Source organism: Carcharhinus amblyrhynchos, chromosome 30 (genome assembly GCF_965287045.1).
Source record: "Carcharhinus amblyrhynchos chromosome 30, sCarAmb.v2.hapA, whole genome shotgun sequence".
NCBI lineage: Eukaryota > Metazoa > Chordata > Chondrichthyes > Carcharhiniformes > Carcharhinidae > Carcharhinus > Carcharhinus amblyrhynchos.
In genome coordinates, this window is record NC_137353.1 from 29036124 (window position 1) to 29054696 (window position 18573).

Sequence of the window (18573 nt, forward strand, 5' to 3'; positions counted from 1 at the left end):
GAGACAGGTACAATTTTGTCTTTTAAAAAGCATTTAGACAGTTAAATGGGTATAGAGGCAATTGTAGGCAATTGGGAATAGTCAAGGGGTTTTTAAAAAAAGGTGGCATGGACAAGTTGGGCTGAAGGGCCTGTTTCCATGCTGTAAACCTCTATCCCATTGCCTGATAGTGCTCATAGCACTCTAACCAATAGTTTTAAAATTTTGTATAGGCTCATCAATACCTGTTGTGATAAAAGCTAGAATTTCATTCTTCCATACTCAAGCAAAGGTGCTGCCTTCAATATTTTCACAAATCCTTATGCCTTCCTTTTGCTCTTCCCAACTACAAGGATTTTTCTATTCCAATTATCCTCACTACTTAAACCAAAATGTATCATCTCATGCTTAATATCATTAATTTTCATTTTTTAGTCCATTCCCCATATTATCAATACCTCTCGATTTTCTAATGAATGATCAACATGTGCTATTCTGGTACCATTGTAAATTTCAACACCGTATTCTTAAGACCAATATTAAGATCATTGACTTGGTAAAAAGATCCTTGGTCAGACCTCGGAATGTGGAAGGAAGTCCGGCTAAGGACCAGTAGGGTTTTGTTTAACATAGTTAAAAATTGAAATGAAAGGCACCTGCTTTTGGAATAAAGCCACAAGATTCCACAGATTTTGAACAAACTTGATAAACTTTCCTATACAAAGTTAGAAAAGTACATAATTTTCAGGTATACCTGAAACTCTAACATTCAGAATTAACATGAGGTATGCACAAATTAGCGAACTGCTCCTACGCATCATCTTAGAGTAAATGACAGATGTAACCAAGAGTTGGAAGTGGTTCAGAGGCAGTTTACTGGATAGATGTATGAAAAGAGCAGATTGTCTTATAGGATAGGTTGGACAGGCAGGGCTTGTCCCCATTGCAGTTTTGAAGAGTAAGGGGTGACTTGATTGAAGAATGTAAGATCCATGGTCTTGACAAAGTGGTTGTGGAAATGATGATTCCACTGTGGGTGTGTCCTGAACTAGGGAGCACTGCTTTAAAATTAGGGGTCACCCTTACTGGACAGAGATGAAAAGGACTTTTTTTCTTTGAGGCTTGTGCAACTTTGTCCACTGCCTCAGAAGGCATTGGAAGTGGGGTCACTGAATATTTTTAAAACAGATGTCGATAGATTCTTGTTAGGGAACTGAATCGAAGGTTATTGGAGGTAGATGGGAGAATACACAACTCTAATCACAAACAGATCAACCGTAATCTTAGTGAATGGTGGAGTAGGCTTAATGGGCTGAATGGCCTATCTTTCCTATTTTGTATGTTCATATTTTCGTAAGAGAACAAGAATCCATAGATATCGCAAGAACCCACCCTGACAATCAATCTCACCGAAACTTTGTCTTCCTCATGCGGGTTTCCGCTCTCCACCTTTGAAGATCCTGTGTTGGAATTCTCTCCACTATCTGAAGAGTTGTTCATTCTTTAAAACTCTATCTCCTCTTTTAAGGATTTCTAGTCTTCACTCTAGAATCCAATCACTAGTATGATTCCAGCTCTTTAGCTATTTTGAACAGAATACTGCTGCTGGGTTTTTCTGAGCTTCTATTTCCCCCCAGAATACTGCTCGTGGGCTTCCTTGAGCTTCTCTGAGCCCTGGCCCCCTCAGCAGCACGGAGCCAATGACATCCCACTTCCTTCCCAACTCCCAACTGGCTTCTTCTGAGTCCCAACCACAGAGAGCTACCAAATAGCTCTTCGAGCTTCTCTTGGCCCCCAACTCCTCAGAGCTAACAGCACTTCAGCTGTATGGAGTTAGCCGCCACCTTTTTCACCTGACTAAATGATTGACTAAAACTGACTGACTCTTGAACTGGTCTGGGGAATCTACCCTTGTTATTAGGCAGGAACCATTGGAATATGCTGTAAATTGAAACATTACAATTTCCACAGATCATTGGCTTTCCTGACAAAATGCACAATGAGATAATTTAAGGAGTTGTGAGCATGTTATTATTTTTGGTGAAGGAACATTGCCCTATATTTTGTCTTTACAGGTGCTAGAGACCTCTTTACAGTATGGTTTTGTGTTCATTTCAAATTCTTTCTGGAAATGTTTCTTTTGTTTTGCCAGTAGATGGAGTGAGTGAGTGCCTTTTGTGTATTTTTAGTGAACATCTACTGAAAGATATTGGAAAGTAAATCACTGATTTAGTCTTGACTCTGCACACTGCTATTTATCTACATGGGATATTTCAGGATGGGGAGGAGAAGAGAGTAATTATTGAATTTAAAGTTTATTTATTAGTCACAAGTAAGCTTACATTAACACTGCAATGAAGTCACTGTGAAATTCCCCGAGTCGCCACAGTCTGGCGCCTGTTCGGGTCAATGCATTTAACCAGCATATCTTACAGAATGTGTATTAAATAGAAAGAAAGTATCTCAATCAGTGTTCTCTCTATTTTGTTTTAAGTAAATAGTGGCCCCCTTTAATTGGTTTTGGATCACTGAGCATACACAGCAACTTAGAAAGGGACCAACCCGCACATGCCTGCCAAGGTGTTTTAGGTTGCTATGCAGTCACGCCATGTACAGAGAATATTGATCACTCTGTAATTACAAGCATTAATATGAAAAACAATGAACGTTAGTAAGCAATTTCATTTTTTATTTAATAGAAATTCAGTCTTGTTGGGAGATTCTCAACCACTTTTGTTCATTCAGTTGAGGTCTCAAACAACACTGAAAACATGTTTCAGTTGGAAGCAGGAGGGTGGGAGGGTCAAAATATGTAAACAAAATGTTAATAGACCAGACTAGTGATATTGTGTAGTTTTTAAACCTGTGTTGAATTTTTTACACAGCTCCTGCATCATATTTCGCAAGGCTTGGAAGCCCAAGTTTCATCAGTCTTGTTTGTAGCTCAGACTTCTGGTATTAATAGTCAATCTTATAGCTTTTGTTTCCACTGTTCTCTAAATTTTTGCAATGTTTCCCAGTGCTTGATTCTGTTCCTTTTTTCTTTAATTATCACAAATGGACATCATATCTAAGGTATGTTATCTGAGCGCCATGCATTTTTATTATGACTTTCTCCTGCACTGTATTCTCAGTTTAGTTAAGTAGTTCAAAATATGCTGCTGTGCATTATTTGAACATATTGAGCATTAAACCTACGAAGATTGCTAAATGTCTATCAACTTCACCTCTGCGTGCATATACAAAGTCTTTGTGTACATTTACACCAATATACTGAGGCCAGGATTTTCTGTCCCGCCTATGGCAGAATTGTCGTGGGCGGGATGGAAAATTTGATGGACCGGCCAAATTCCAGTCTAAGTCTGTCCATGCAGAATCAGTTCAGGCTGAATTACAGAACCATTGCTAGAAATGAGATCAGATGGTATGTCTTTCTCAGAAAACATTTGTGGCTCCAAGAAGCAGACTGGAGAATGGCATCGGTGAGTCCTTGGCAGGGCAGGGCATTGGAGGAAAAAGAGGCTTGTGTAGCACAACCTCTGGATGATACAAAACTCTTTTTATAGCCAAAGAAGTACATTTTTGAAGGGTAGTGTCATGTCCATTACAGACATGTCATTTTATGAACTTTCAGGCAGTACTTTTAAAAATTGGACATAAACAACTTGTTGAGATGGCTGCTGCAAATTATGTAATTTTCAGCATTCAGCCTACAGATCATTATCAAATTTCTGGTGAATATCTTCTTAAATATGGGTGTAGGTGAGGATACCACACAGCAATTTGTTTAATTCACACACATCATTGTTTAAGGGCGGGCCGATACCTAAAGACTATGGAAATTTCAGACTGCCTGCCCCCGTGATTCATAGAATCCCTACAGTACAGGAGGAGGCTATTTGGCCCATCGAGTCTGCACCAACCACAATCCCACCCAGCCCCTTTCCCTGTAGCCCCACATATTTGCCCTGCTAATCCCCCTGACACTAAGTGGCAATTTAGCGTGGCCAGTCAACTAACTTGCACATCTTTGGACTGTGGGAGGAAACTTCCTGGACAAAAGGGAAGATTGAAATTCAGTGGCCACTATCAACTTCCCATTGCATCACTATGACCTTCCCAAACCAACTAGATTGGATGGGCCTCAGAAGTATTAACCTAGTAATCATATGATCAAAGCTGCTTTCAGCGACTGAACCCAATGCCCAGCAGATTCATCAGAACAATCAGTTATCAGCCAGCCTGAGAACCACACTCTGAAACTAGCTGCAGGTCATCAAGCAGCCAAAGTTTTTCCAGTTTCAAAGTTCACCTAAGAATCAGTCCCCTATATATTCAACTACAACGAACCCGATATGAATCCTTCACTTTACAAGACCCTTAATTTAGCTTTAAATCATCAGATCCATTCAAGAAATCACAGGCTTACCACATGGGAAATCGGAAATCATCGATCAGGAGGAGCAGAAATATGCCCCTTTCGACAACTCTTCCCAACCTGTGAAGATGCTTCCTTTGTACTGATCATGAACTCCCTCTCCACTCTGCCCGCATCCTTCAAGTCCCAATCTCCAGCCTTCCAACCTCCCTGATTTTTGTGGATTGTTCCCATCTGATTCTTGCTGGGGGGAAGGGAAGTCCGAGCAGGGGAAAGAGGGAGAGCGAGAGAGAAGGGGGTAATGTTATAAAGTCCTGCATTTCTTTGCCCTCTCCTGCACTCTAAATTTTGGGACCACTCATGCAGGAGTTTGCAAGGTAGAGAAAAGAAGGGAAATAGAGGGATTTAAGTCTGCTAAGGGAACTAAGTTGGAACGTGCCATTTCCTTTAAAGTCTCCAGTTTTGGAAATGGAAACATTATGATAAATCAAAACTCAACTGAGACATTATTACAGGCTAAACCATTGTACAGTATAGGTCTCTCTCAGGTCTGCCCCAGGAGGAAATGAAATCATTTTCTGAATTGTCTGGTGATCCTTTCAGTGTAAATTCAAAACAGATGTCAGACTTTGAGGGTCTCTTTTTTTCTGTAACTTTTGCAGATTTTTTTCTCATAGATTCCACCATTACCACTCTCTCATTGGAGGCATGTAGGCATGGGTGGCATGGTGACACACTAATTAGCACTGCTGCCTCACAGCGCCCGGGACTAGGATTTAGAACATAAGAAATAGGAGCAGGAGTAGGCCATCTAGCCCTTCGAGCCTGCCCCGCCATTCAATAAGATCATGGCTGATCTGTCGCTGCTCAGTTCCACTTTCCCGCCCTCTCCCCATATCCCTTAATCCCCTCTCTTATCAAAAATCCATCAACCCGCGTCTTAAAAATATTTAGCGAGGCAGCCTCCACCACTTCAACGGGCAGAGAATTCCAGAGATTCATCACCCTTTGAGTGAAGAAGTTCCTCCTCAACTCCGTTCTAAACCGCCCCCCTTTTATCTTGAGGCTGTGCCCCCTAGTCCTACTGTCTTTTTTGAGCTTTTTTGTCTTATTTGATTCTCGGTTTGGGCCACTGTGCAGAGCCTGCATGTTCTACCCGTGTCTGTGTGTGTTTCCTTTGCACGCTCCAGTTTTCTCCCACTGTCCGAAAGATGTTCTGGTTAGGTGCATTGATCATGCTAAATTCTCCCTCAGTGTGCCCGAACAGGCGCTGGAGTATGGCGACTCGGGATTTTCACAGTAACTTCATGGCAGTGTTAATGTAAACCTACTTGTGGCACTAATAAATAAATTTTAAAGTAGTGTTCCAAGAAGGGCAAGCCTTGTAAATTTCCATCCTGTGCATTGAGTTGTCAGTCCTATAATCTAGACTCTGCAAAAAATGTGTTGAAAATTATTTCATATCCTTTGCGAATAGTCACTATAGTCTTTTCACATGCAATAATTTTGGAATGAGGGATATTTGGATCTTTAGTATAGTTAGGAACATTTCATATGGAATAACTCCATTGCCATCTGATTTGATAATTCTGTTTCCCAACAATGTTCAGTATTGTTTCGTTGCCTGCATTCTGTAAAATGCATTAACAGCACAATGTTACCAGAAAGCGCTTAAAGAAATCTGAATTACTTTTATTCTAAATGTGTGGTGTTTGTCATTACTACATTGATTTATCGAATGCAAATCTCTGAACCCAAGCAACACTCTCATTTGTTCAGTTGGTGATTAGTTCACCATTTAGTCTGCAGAGGAGAAACTCCTCAGTAAAGTACATCATTGTGACTGTCTTTCCACAAGTGCATTAAGGGGTTTGTACTGAGAACCCAGCAATAGAGTTTGGCTGCACAGGGGCCCTGGCATGTCTTGAACCTATTTCGCAAGGACTACTATCACTATGATAGTTCAAAGTCTGCCATTCGACATATAGTTTTGTGACAAGGAACTTGTTAGTGACTTCCCAACAATGTTCGGTATTGTTTCTTTGCCTGCATTCTGTAAAATGCATTAACAGTACAATGTTACCAGAAAGCTCTGAAAGAAATCTGAATTACTTTATTCTAAATATGTGGTGTTTTTCCCATTCCTTAATCCAAAGGATGTCTGCTGGTAGATCTTGTTCAGGAAGGGTGCTCCATTTGAGGTGTCAAGATAGAAGGTGGGCAGTAGATGGGTTGAATAGGTCATTATTGAATGTTAAGTGAGCTGAAGCACAGATGATTTCAGTCAACTTCTGGGCTTTCCTCAGTTGAGGAATGTGTAGTAGAGTGACGTTTGACAGGATAGGAAACCAAGGGAGGGATGTTGAACAGAGATTCCAGTTCTGATGTGCATTGTTGCAATGTGTGTGCGATAACCTTTGTTAGACAGATGCACAATGCCCTACTGTGGAGCACAGAGATCGGACAAATGCTGAGGTCCAAAATGTTGTTGCAGCAGCACCCCATATAGACCAAACTTGCATTAGCAGGTTGCTCCTAGTTTTGACCTTTGCTGCTGCTTTCTTTAAATGTTCTCTGAAGGCCAGATTCTATCTAGAGTCACTCCCAGGTATTGGGGGAGTGGGGGGATGGACTTGTGCTTTATTCTCTGGCCATTTATATAGACATGCAATTTTTTTGACATTAGTACTGTGGAGGTGGGTTACATTGGATATGGTTTTAAAGGGATTTAATGTGAGATGCTATGTGCTGCAGTAGTTGATCAATTTTCTAATGTCTTTGTTAAGTGCAGAAGAATGGAGCTTCGAGTGGCACAATAGGTGCCATCAGCATAGGTGAATTTAAGAGACATGGTTGGTAGGTCATTCATATATAAGATACAAATATTAGGACAGGATTGGGGCTAGCACTGAGCTCTGTAGTTGTCTTTTGGATTATCTTCTCTGCGCACGGCACTTTATGGGTAGCACGGTTAGCACTGCTACTTCACAGTGCCAGCGACTCAGGTTCGAATCCCAGCATGGGTCACTGTCTGTGTGGAGTTTGCACACTCTCCCCATGTCTTCGTGGATGCTCCAGTTTCTTCCCAAATTCTGAAAGATGTGCTGGTTCGGTGTATTGACCTGAACAGATGCCGAAGTATGGGGACTAGGGGAATTTCACAGTAACTTCATTGAAGTGTTAATGTAAGTCTTACTTGTGACTATTAAATAAACTTTATGCACTTTTGTCTTGCCCAGTTTGCCTATTGAGGAGTATTTCAGCAACTGTCCTGAACCAGGTTGGAAGTATGCTGCACAGCTTTATCACAGTAAAAAGTCTGACAACACCAGGTTTTAGTCCAACCTATTTATTTGATAATATAGCAGGCCAGTGCACCACTCTGTATTAAAGACAGCCTTGAAGTCCATTAGCACTATCTCAGTATTCAGGTTCTTTTGGAAGCTCATTTTCAATATAGGTGGTGAGTGCCAGATCTTAATCACCGACTGCACTCCTTACAGAAGCTGCTTGGTTGACGTTCCAGAGTTGTGTATTGCAAGATAAGATGCTCAAAGATCTTGAAGTATGCAGAAAGTAGTGAAATCGGTCAACATCTGGCCACTAATGTGAGATCTTTTCCAGGTTGCGTAGAACAGTTGTTGTCAAAATAAAAAAAAAAATTGACTTTCAGTCCATTTGTAATTTATTTATGATTCATAGATTTTAACTGAACTAGAACACAGTGGAGTAGGTCGAAATAAAGAGCAAAGTGCCAGAATGTTGGGCCACCTGGTTTCAAATGCCCCCCGCCTTATCCGTCCATATATGGAACCTATTCTCAAGGTAAGTGAGAAGAAATGACTTTTCCTGCAGTGATTATTGTCAAAAATGAATCCGTCGTTGAAAGTTTAAAATTGCAATTTTATTGATGTTCATTGACAAGAAGAACGCATATTAAATGTGGGGAAAATAGAAACTATGTATTTGTTGTCAAAAGACTGAAACTTCAAATTGATGTAGAAATGAGTAATGAATGTAACTTGAATAGTCTATTTGAGCAGAGAAAAATACTCTGTGGTTGCAGCATTTTGACGAAGATAAAAGTAATTGTGCTGTTTTAAGGTTACAAAAACCAGTCTCTCATTTTGTATGCTTCTTTCTAGGCCTTAATCTTAAAACTGAAGGATCACGATCCCAACCCTGGTGTAATTGTTAGTGTTCTGGCCACAATCGGTGAACTTGCCCAGGTACGGTTAATATTGGAGTATTTTGTACAACACAGTTTGTTACATGTATGGATTAGAAACTTAAATATAAAATATCCAATATAATATGGGTGGAACAAAGTTGAATTATGTTGAAAGAGACCACAAGTATTTTATAAACAGCTGTAATCGGCATTGTTGTTGCACATCGATCCAATACTCTCTGTACACAGTGAGGCTAAACAAATAACATTGTGATAATTGATCAATTGATTCATTTTGGTAGAGTTGGCTGAGGGAGAAATGTAGGCTAGGACATCCTTAGAACTCCACTGTTCATTTTTAAATAGTGCCCTGTGATCTTTGATACTCACACAAACAAGCAGAAAGGAGCATCAGTTTAATGTCTCGTCTCAAAGATGTTATTACAGACAACATAACACTCCCACAGGACTGCATTGCAATGCCATTATGGATTAGGGGCTTGAACCCTATCAGAAATATTCACGTTGCCCTAAAGGTAGATTCCTGATTTTTGACTTGCTTTCATATATATCTGGAAGGTGTATGGTGACTGGTCAGTTGTAAGATTGAATGTTTAAAGCTTGTGTAGTGTAAATCTGTTCCTTAATTGACAGCCTTCTGTTTTCATTTGAGGCTTCTTAATGTTACTAATGTTTGTTCCTAAAGGTGAGTGGATTGGAGATGAGAAAGTGGATGGATGAACTATTTCCTATCATAATGGATATGCTTCAGGATTCTTCTTCACTTGCAAAAAGACAGGTAGAACATTCTGCACACCCATTTAAATAAAGCGCAGGTGAAATATATAGTAACAAATTAAATGACTACTAGAGTATTTTGAAAGTTGCAAATTAAGTGCTTTCATTTGTTTGTATATAGGTTGATTTAGGTAAGTGCCAGTGAGGAGAAAAAAATCAGCATTATACTGATGGCAAAGCCTCTTTAAATGTTGTAAATTGAGTTATGGTTATCAAATACACTAAGTGCTGAAATGATTATCCTGTGGAACAATTCAGTGTGAAATAGACGCATTGTTATTGCAACTGCAAAAAAATACAAAGTAAACTTTGAAGATGTCACCTTTTTGTAAAAGTTTTGTAAAGCAGTGCTTCCAGTCACTAATGGTTTCAGAATTCAGTGATAATTTGTAAATTGTTTTGGTTCCATGAAAAAAGTACAGTCCCAGTGTTGATTGTCATTCTTGACCAATTCATATAAACATCAAAGGGGAAAATTTGGATCCCAAATTTTATTCTAATCTAAGATGGCAAAATTAAGTCCATAAAACTTCAGTCATTAACTTTGCACTGAGTTTGTGAATGTGAATAATGTGAAGACCAACAAATTTATATTGTCTCATTGTTCTGTGTGAGATTTTCCAACTAAGTGTAATGTGAAACGGCATATGGTTTGCATTCTCACATATAATTCCACAATATTGGCTGGTTGAAGCCTTAATGGCCTACAGCTTCAGATGCTCTGGAGAACTAGAACTTGCTCTGGAGAAGTGTTTGTCAGTTTTGTTTTTAAGATCAACCCAGTTGATGCGCTGGAATCTAATTCCCAATTTCTGCTATTTAGCTTCAGGTTCCTGGCAGCATGAGTGAGAAGTTGGTAGATTACGGGAGAGGCCTGCAGCTGTGTTTCACTTTCCTGCACGGGAAACAAACTTGCCCCAAGGGTGCCCCATGCTTATCATAACGTCCCAAGGCAGGAAATCTTGGTGAACTACTTCAATGCAGCACTGGACCAGAGGAGTATTAGAAAAATTGGCCCGAGTCCTCTTTGATCCATCTGGATTTGAAACAAGCTGTAGCAGCGATTGTCAGCTTATCCTCCTGTGTATTTCTATTCCTGTATGTGTAGCTGAGATTTTAAACTGACATAGAAATGAGTAATGAATATAACTTGGATAGTTTATTTGTGTTGAGGGAAAAACTGTATAGTTGTAGCACAGCAGTGAGGATAAAGTAATTGTGCTATTTTAAGGTTACAAATCCTAAATCTTTTTGCTTGGTTCTACTTTTACCTAATCTACACTTCCAACCAGAAGCTTTAGAAGGGCAGGAATTTCTCAAAATGTGCCCAAATTATTCTGAAAACTGTCTTTTTAGCAGGTGTGTGGCATAGGTTAGGAGAGATTGGAAATCCCTCTGTATGGTGTGGTGGGAGAAAACGACACCTGGCCTTCATGGCTGCTTTCCCACAGTGGCAGACAAACTGGTGAATTTGTAATGTATGGGAAACCGAGAGATTAAATGCATAATGCCTGGCCATCAACAATAGTTCCGGATGTTAGTTCCCTCAACAGATTGTGTTGTCTTCTTGATTGATTATCTTCTGTATTTGCCATGGCAAACAAATAATTTAATGTGAAATTCATTTATCAAAAGGACTTGGACATATCAGAATCGGAATGAGCTTGGAGGAGCATATTTGATAGTCAGTTTAAAGTAACGGTTATTTTTGAAATTTTAAAAATTACTCTGCCTTTTCGTAAACTTAATGTGAATTTTAAGGATTGTAATGAGAATCTTATATACTTGTCCTGCTTATTATTTAGAGGTCAATGATCGATTCTTTGAAGTTTTAATGGGGATCTAAAATTAGTTATTAAATCTTGGTTAGTTTTTTAAAAAATGTACTTACTATGCGTAGTACAGTAACTGTGTTGGAGTACCAAAGTGGTGTGAATCGGTAGCTGTGATTTCAATATACCTGTGTATACCGAAGGTAAAGGCAAATTACTGTGGATGCTGGAATCTAAAACAGAAACAGAAAATGCTGGAAAATTTAAGCTGGTCTCACAGCATCTGGGGAGATTGTAGAGCCGACATATCGTGACTGGATGACCCTTCGTCAGACCTGGCGAAAGGTCATCCAGACTCAAAACATTGGCTCTATTCTCTCTCTTTCTCAGATGCGGTCAGACCTGCTGAGAGTTTCCAGCACTTTTTGTTTTGGTACCTGTGTGTACCTGATTTTCTCAATGTTGCTGTGAAAAAGCACTCTATTCTTTTAAAAAATTGAAACCAAAAATCATAAACCAGTTAGTCCCAACATCTGTTGTTAGTAATTTGTTAGAGTCTGTATCCAAGACAAAGATGACCAAATGATTAAAGTTTCAACTGATGGACAAAGCCAGCGTGAATTTTAGAGTAGATCATGCCTGATGAATCTGATTTAAGCTTTTGAAGAGATGGCTAAAGTTGTGGATTAGGAAATGTTTATGGATGTTATTTAAATAGACTTTGAATAAAGCATTTGATAAAGATCCTCACAAGAAACTGTTAGCTAAAGCTGAAGCTTATGGATTGAAGACAAATTTTTGACCTAGTTAGAAAATTGGCAGAGCAGAAGGAAACAAACAAGTGGGATAATGGACACATTCTCTAATTGACATGGTGACCATTGGTATCCTCCAAAAACCTCAATTATTTACTTAATCATTAATGACTTAGAGGAGAGATAAAAAACCACATATCCAGTTTGCCAACAACACAGAGAGGTGCCATTGTAGTCGGAAGTATAAAATTGCCAAGAGGTATTGATAGATTACATGCATGGGAAGAACTTTGGTAAATCAATTTTCATGTGGACAATAAGGTCACCAACTTTGAACCTAAAAAAGGTAGAACAGGACTTCTAAATGGTGAAAAACTAGGAGCAGTGGAGGTCCAAAGAGATTTGAGGGCCTGGGTATGCAGATGATTAAAGTATCATGAATTAGAACAGAAAATAATTAAACCAGCTAGCATTCCATTCAACTTTAAATATGGAGGACTAGACTGCAACAAGGTAGAAGTCCTGCTTCGGATATACTGATTAGATCATGTGCATTCTAGTCCAAAAGAACCAGTTGGCAAGGGATAGAATTGGAGCCAATTTTTACACTTGCGTTTATCTACAAAGTTACTCATTACAAGAATACACCTAATTTAACAACCACAGTTTTACTGTATTTATATGGAGCTCAAGTGAATAACCAGTTAATGCCCACCACTTGCATACAATTAACCTATACCATTAATATCCAGTTAACTGTTAACAGTTCTGACGACCATACCTTTGAATGGATGTATTGGCCTTGAAGAGTGTCAAGTAGATTTACCAGAATTAAAGAGAGGTTAAACAAAAAAGGGATGTAATCCCTGGAATTTAAAAGCTTAAGGGTGATTTGATCCAAGTTTTCAAGATACTAACAGATCTGGAAAAACTATTTCTGCTGGTTGAGGAGCCTTTCTAGGATTAGTAAAAATGGCAGACCTTTCAGGAGTAAAATCAAGCAACGCTTCTATTCACAAAGGATGTTAGGAATTTGGAACTCTTCCACAAACTGCTATTGATACTGGATCAATTCTTAATTTTAATCTTGAGATTGATAGATGTCTGCTTGCTAAAAATGAAATGGAAGAAAGACTAGCATTTATATGGCACCTTTCATGACCACTGGATATCTTAAAAATGCTTCATAGTAAGTAGTGTACTTTTGAAATGCAGTCACTCTTGTAACGTAGGAAATGCGCCATCCAGTTTGCATGCAGTAAACTCCGCCAAACAGCAATGCGATCATAATTTTTTTAATATGCTAATTGAGGGGTAAATATTGGTCAAGGCATCCCTGCACTTTGAACTAGCACCATAGAATCTTTTTTGCCCACCTGAAAGTGCAGACAGCCCTTGCTTTAATGCCTCATCTTGAAATATGACGCTTTTAAAAGCCTCCTCTATCTTGATGTCCTGGAGCTAAACTTGAACTCAGTATTTTCTGACGTGGAGACAAATCTGCTGCCAGAAGCTTTGACAGATCTGCTGAGGGTTCAATAGATTTTTTTCCCTCTTTAATGGTTCTTTCACCATTTGCCACAGACCCAGGTAGACTGATATGTCCTTCAGGACTCGGGCAGCAGAGCCAGTAATGTTGTTAATGAGCCATTTTTGGGATTAACGTTGAAATTTCCCATTCAGTGTACATTTTGTGCTCATGCTCCCTTGAGTATTCCTTCCAAGTGGTGTTCAACCTGAAGGAGATTTTCATTAGCAGGATGTTTCCTTTCCTTGTTTGACTTGAGATTTCATGGGATGTGGAATCAATGTTGAGTCCTGACTGTATACCACTGTGCCAGCACCAGCGATAATAATGCAACATTGGTTTTAGGTATGATTTAGTGAGCATAACTATGATCTTGATAGGTGTGTGGGCCAGCTTTCCTAATTTGGCACTGGTTTTCGGCTATTAGTGAGGAGCACTGATATGGAATTTTGCTGCTATCCAGCGAAAAGCATACTTTGCACCTTCAGTAGACCAGACAAAGCTTTGGAGTTTTAAATTGGCCTTTATTCACGTGATAGCGAGGAACTCTGTTTTCCACCAGGTGGTGTACAGACTTACTGAGTGATACATGCTATGGGTTTTGCATATACCAATTATAAGGATACAAATGTTTGAAAATCACTGATATCCAATCACAACTAATAGTTCTGATTACTTAATTTATGTCAGGTGAATATAGTTAATCAGTTATAGTTTCTATGTGCTTGTCTAATTATAATTATTACTTACTAACGAGGTATATCTATATGGATACACCATCCAAACACCATGCCTATTGCATGGCTAATGAGTTCTCACCCTCTGTCCCTTAGTCTGTTTGTTTGTGCTACCTATCTGCAAGTGTGGGAAATGCATTGAAACATATTCACAGCAGCTTCCCAGAGAACTGTGCTATCCTTAGTTTACAGGTGAAATTCTACAGCACTCAAAGATTTTTTTTTTTAATTCCTTCAGTCCCCCTGTTGGCCTTTGCCTTTACCCAAATAGGCTAAATTAGCAGTTGAAATTCTTCTCCTCTGAACAGCAGGCACTACAGATGGATTTCAATGCAGCAATGATTGTATTAAATTCTAATTGGTCAAAATGAGGAAAGGTTAACTCCTCATTGTTTGATGGGATGTGTGATCAAGCTGTTGTCTGGGTGTGCATGATCGATTTCTAATCACCTATTGATATCATTTCCCATAATTCCCTATTTTGAAGCTCAGGATGAAACTGTATAGCCAACTCGGCAGTGTGTGCCTTTGTCCTTTCCGGTTCCAAGGCTAATGCTGGTTGGTATAGGCATTTTTATCTTTCTTCAACTTCTCTGTAGCAATTTTTTTTAAAACAACATTACTTCATGGCATGTGGTATCAATAGCAAGGCCAGTATTTGCCATTTCACAGGGCGGTTAAACATTTGTCTGGGCACCTTGGATTACTAGCCTAGTCACATTACCTATGACACCACCATCTCCCTGAATTTGATACAAGGATACTTGCTAGGTCACTTCATAGGGAGTTAAGAGTTAAACACAATGAGTTTCTGGAGTCACATAAAGGCCAGATTGAGTGTGAAACCAGCTGGATTCATTATAGATTTATCATTAATGAATGCGTATTTTATTCCAGCTTCATTAATTCCATATTCCCTTTGCATTGTCATTCTATAGTGAGATTTAAACAAATGTGTCCAGATCATTACTCCAAGCCTTTGATTCACTAATTTTGGTTTACATTGCCACTATGCTACTTTCCAGCTGTTTGAATCTGAAGGAAATGAATGGTTGCATTCAAGACTTTTTTTGTTGAATTACACACTTCTTCTTCCAACTCATCACTGCCTGTTCCACTCTCCTCATTCCCCTTCTCTCTCTCTCTCTCTCTCCATTTCACCCCTTTCTCCCAATTAGTCCTTAGATCTCTGTCCTCTCCCCCTCCTCCTCTTTCCCTGTTCCATCTTCTCTCTCTCGATTGTCACTCCCCTTTCCCCGCCCTTTCTTCCCATTGTCCCTCCTCCTCTTTCTCCTCCTCTCTCCTTGTCCCTCCTTCTCTCCCCAGTTCCTCGTCCTCCTTCTCTCCCCAGTTCCTCCTCGTCCTCCTTCTCTCCCCAGTTCCTCCTCGTTCTCCTTCTCTCCCCAGTTCCTCCTCGTCCTTCTTCTCTCCCCAGTTCCTCCTCCTCCTCCTTCTTCTCTCCCCAGTTCCTCCTCCTCCTTCTTCTCTCCCCAGTTCCTCCTCCTCCTCTCCCCAGTTCCTCCTCCTCCTCCTCCTCTCCCCAGTTCCTCCTCCTCCTCCTCCTTCTCTCCCCAGTTCCTCCTCCTCCTCCTCCTCCTCCTCCTCCTCCTCCTCCTTCTCTCCCCAGTTCCTCCTCCTCCTCCTCCTTCTCTCCCCAGTTCCTCCTCCTCCTCCTCCCCCTTCTCTCCCCAGTTCCTCCTCCTCCTCCTCCCCCTTCTCTCCCCAGTTCCTCCTCCTCCTCCTCCTTCTCTCCCCAGTTCCTCCTCCTCCTCCTCCTCCTTCTCTCCCCAGTTCCTCCTCCTCCTCCTCCTCCTCCTTCTCTCCCCAGTTCCTCCTCCTCCTCCTCCTTCTCTCCCCAGTTCCTCCTCCTCCTCCTCCCCCTTCTCTCCCCAGTTCCTCCTCCTCCTCCTCCTTCTCCTCCTTCTCTCCCCAGTTCCTCCTCCTCCTCCTCCTCCTTCTCTCCCCAGTTCCTCCTCCTCCTTCTCCTCCTTCTCTCCCCAGTTCCTCCTCCTCCTTCTCCTCCTTCTCTCCCCAGTTCCTCCTCCTCCTCCTCCTCCTTCTCTCCCCAGTTCCTCCTCCTCCTTCTCCTCCTTCTCTCCCCAGTTCCTCCTCCTCCTCCTTCTCCTTCTCTCCCCAGTTCCTCCTCCTCCTCCTCCTCCTCCTCCTCCTCCTTCTCTCCCCAGTTCCTCCTCCTCCTTCTCTCCCCAGTTCCTCCTCCTCCTCCTTCTCCTTCTCTCCCCAGTTCCTCCTCCTCCTCCTCCTCCTCCTTCTCTCCCCAGTTCCTCCTCCTCCTCCTCCCCCTTCTCTCCCCAGTTCCTCCTCCTCCTTCTCTCCCCAGTTCCTCCTCCTCCTTCTCCTTCTCTCCCCAGTTGCCCCTTCTCTTCCTCCTCCGCGTCCCCGTCCCCTCTCCACCTGGTCTTTCTCTGCATTGCACCCCCCCCACCCCCCACCCCGCAACTTCCATACTCTCTTTCTCTACTGCTTCCCTTCTCCTCCCCCCTCCCTGTTGCCGCCACCTTTCTTTTGATATGTTTTTTCAAATATACATACAACTGATTCAATACCACAGAAATCATTCTATTATTGAATTTGGATTAACTGCTGCTGTTTGTGTTTAAATTGACAGGTGGCGCTGTGGACACTGGGACAACAGGTTGCTTGCACAGGCTATGTGGTGGAACCTTACAGAAAATATCCATCTCTTCTTGAAGTGCTGCTGAACTTTCTTAAGACTGAGCAAAACCAGGGTATTCGGAGAGAGGTAAGGCATGGAAAATATAAAAGTACAGACTACCATTACACAGTTGATTTAAGTATACATCTAAATCTTATCCATCAGAAGAAGGGAGTACTTTGATACAGTATGGATCCTTGGTGATTTCAGATCATAGAATTCCTATGGTGTAGAAGAAGGTCATTTGGCTCATCAAACCTGCACTGACAACAATCCGACCCAGGCTCTAACCTCTTAATCCCACATATTTACCTTGCTAATCTTCCTGACACTCAAGGGCAACTTAGCATGGCCAACAACCTAGCCCGTTTTGGACTATGGGAGGAAACCGGAGCACTTGGAGGAAATCCATGCAGACAGAGGGAGAAAATGCAAACTCCACGCAGACAGTCACCCAAGGCCGGAATTGAACCTGGATCCCTACCGCTGTGTGACAGCCGTACTAACCACTGTGCCACTGTGGTTTGCTTATTTCTATATTCCATGATTCTGTGCTTAAAGGAAGTTCAAGGCAGAGAAAGGGCTACTGCGTTATAATCCAGTATTTTCTGTGGATTTATCCATTATGTGAGTTATTTCACTCCCCAAGCCTGAAGCCTGTGTGTGCCATGTATCATTTCCAAACCAGGAGAGAGAGAAAGGCAAGCATGTTCCCAGGTCCTCAATCCCATTCTTAAGACAACACCTAGAAGGTATATGAAAATGGCATGAAGGTTGCCTGCTTTCTTCCAGGTTCTGCACCCCTCACTGCCAATCCTGTGATTTTGGTATATAGAGAATTTCAAGATGCAAACTCCTAACTATCCTTCTACGCTGGATGCTGTTTTTGGGAGCAGTTAGCTGCGTACTACGCTCTGTGGAATATATTCTGTACAGTCTGAATGAATCTCAGTTTATTTTATAGAATTATAGAATCCCTACAGTTCAGAAGGAGGCTATTTGGTCCAACGAGCCTGCACTGACGACAAGTCCACCCAGACTCTATCCCCATAATCCCACATATTTACCCTGCTAAAAATCCTTGACAGGAAGGGTCAATTTAGTATGACTAATCCACCAAACCAGCACATTTTTGGAAGGAAAATGGAGCACCTGGAGGAAACCCAGGCAGACATGGGGAGAACATGTAGACTCTGCACTGACAAGCACCCAAGGCCGGAATCGAACTTGGGTCCCTAGCACTCTGAGGCAGCAGTGCTAACCACTAATTCTGAAAAGGTTGTATGAAAATGGCAAGTTGCTGTTTCCTTCCTACTCCTCTCTCCCCATTCATCTCTTATGATCTGCTTTTCAAAATACATGAATAACTGATTCAAAACCGCAGAAATCTCTATTATTGAAAGTACAGGACAAGCATTTGGATTAACTGCTGCTGTTTCTGTATGAATTGGACATATGGTCAAGAAGAACTCAGTCCATTTGCTGATATGTCAACCAATATTTTGGCTACCATAGATGGTTACCAGCAAACACATTGAAAGTCTGCACTAAATTTCTGGAACTGCACAGCCAACATTATTTATATGCTATATAACAGACCCCTTGTAAAGTGGTCGATTTTAAGCACTATATATCAAACAAATGCAATTTCCTCGCAACTTGGACAATTTATTAATTTGTAAACCATCACTTTGAGCTAACAGCCATGAAGGCCGAGTGCAGAAAATTGCCTATTATAATGGTTAATTAAAAACTGCTATTTGTGGATTGAGCAGTGTTCC

General features: G+C 41.0%; 1 protein-coding gene across 4 annotated transcripts in view; it reads left to right on the top strand.

Moving 5' to 3' along the window:
* The window catches only part of mtor (mechanistic target of rapamycin kinase), a 283244-nt gene that overhangs the window by 53043 nt on the left and 211628 nt on the right, over nucleotides 1–18573 (top strand). For all 4 annotated transcript variants that reach the window (XM_080215404.1, XM_080215406.1, XM_080215407.1 and 1 more), the window contains exons 14-17: nucleotides 8060–8182; nucleotides 8503–8586; nucleotides 9235–9327; nucleotides 16745–16879. In XM_080215404.1, the coding sequence (XP_080071530.1) occupies nucleotides 8060–8182; nucleotides 8503–8586; nucleotides 9235–9327; nucleotides 16745–16879 (435 nt within the window). The remainder of the gene's footprint in view (nucleotides 1–8059; nucleotides 8183–8502; nucleotides 8587–9234; nucleotides 9328–16744; nucleotides 16880–18573) is intronic.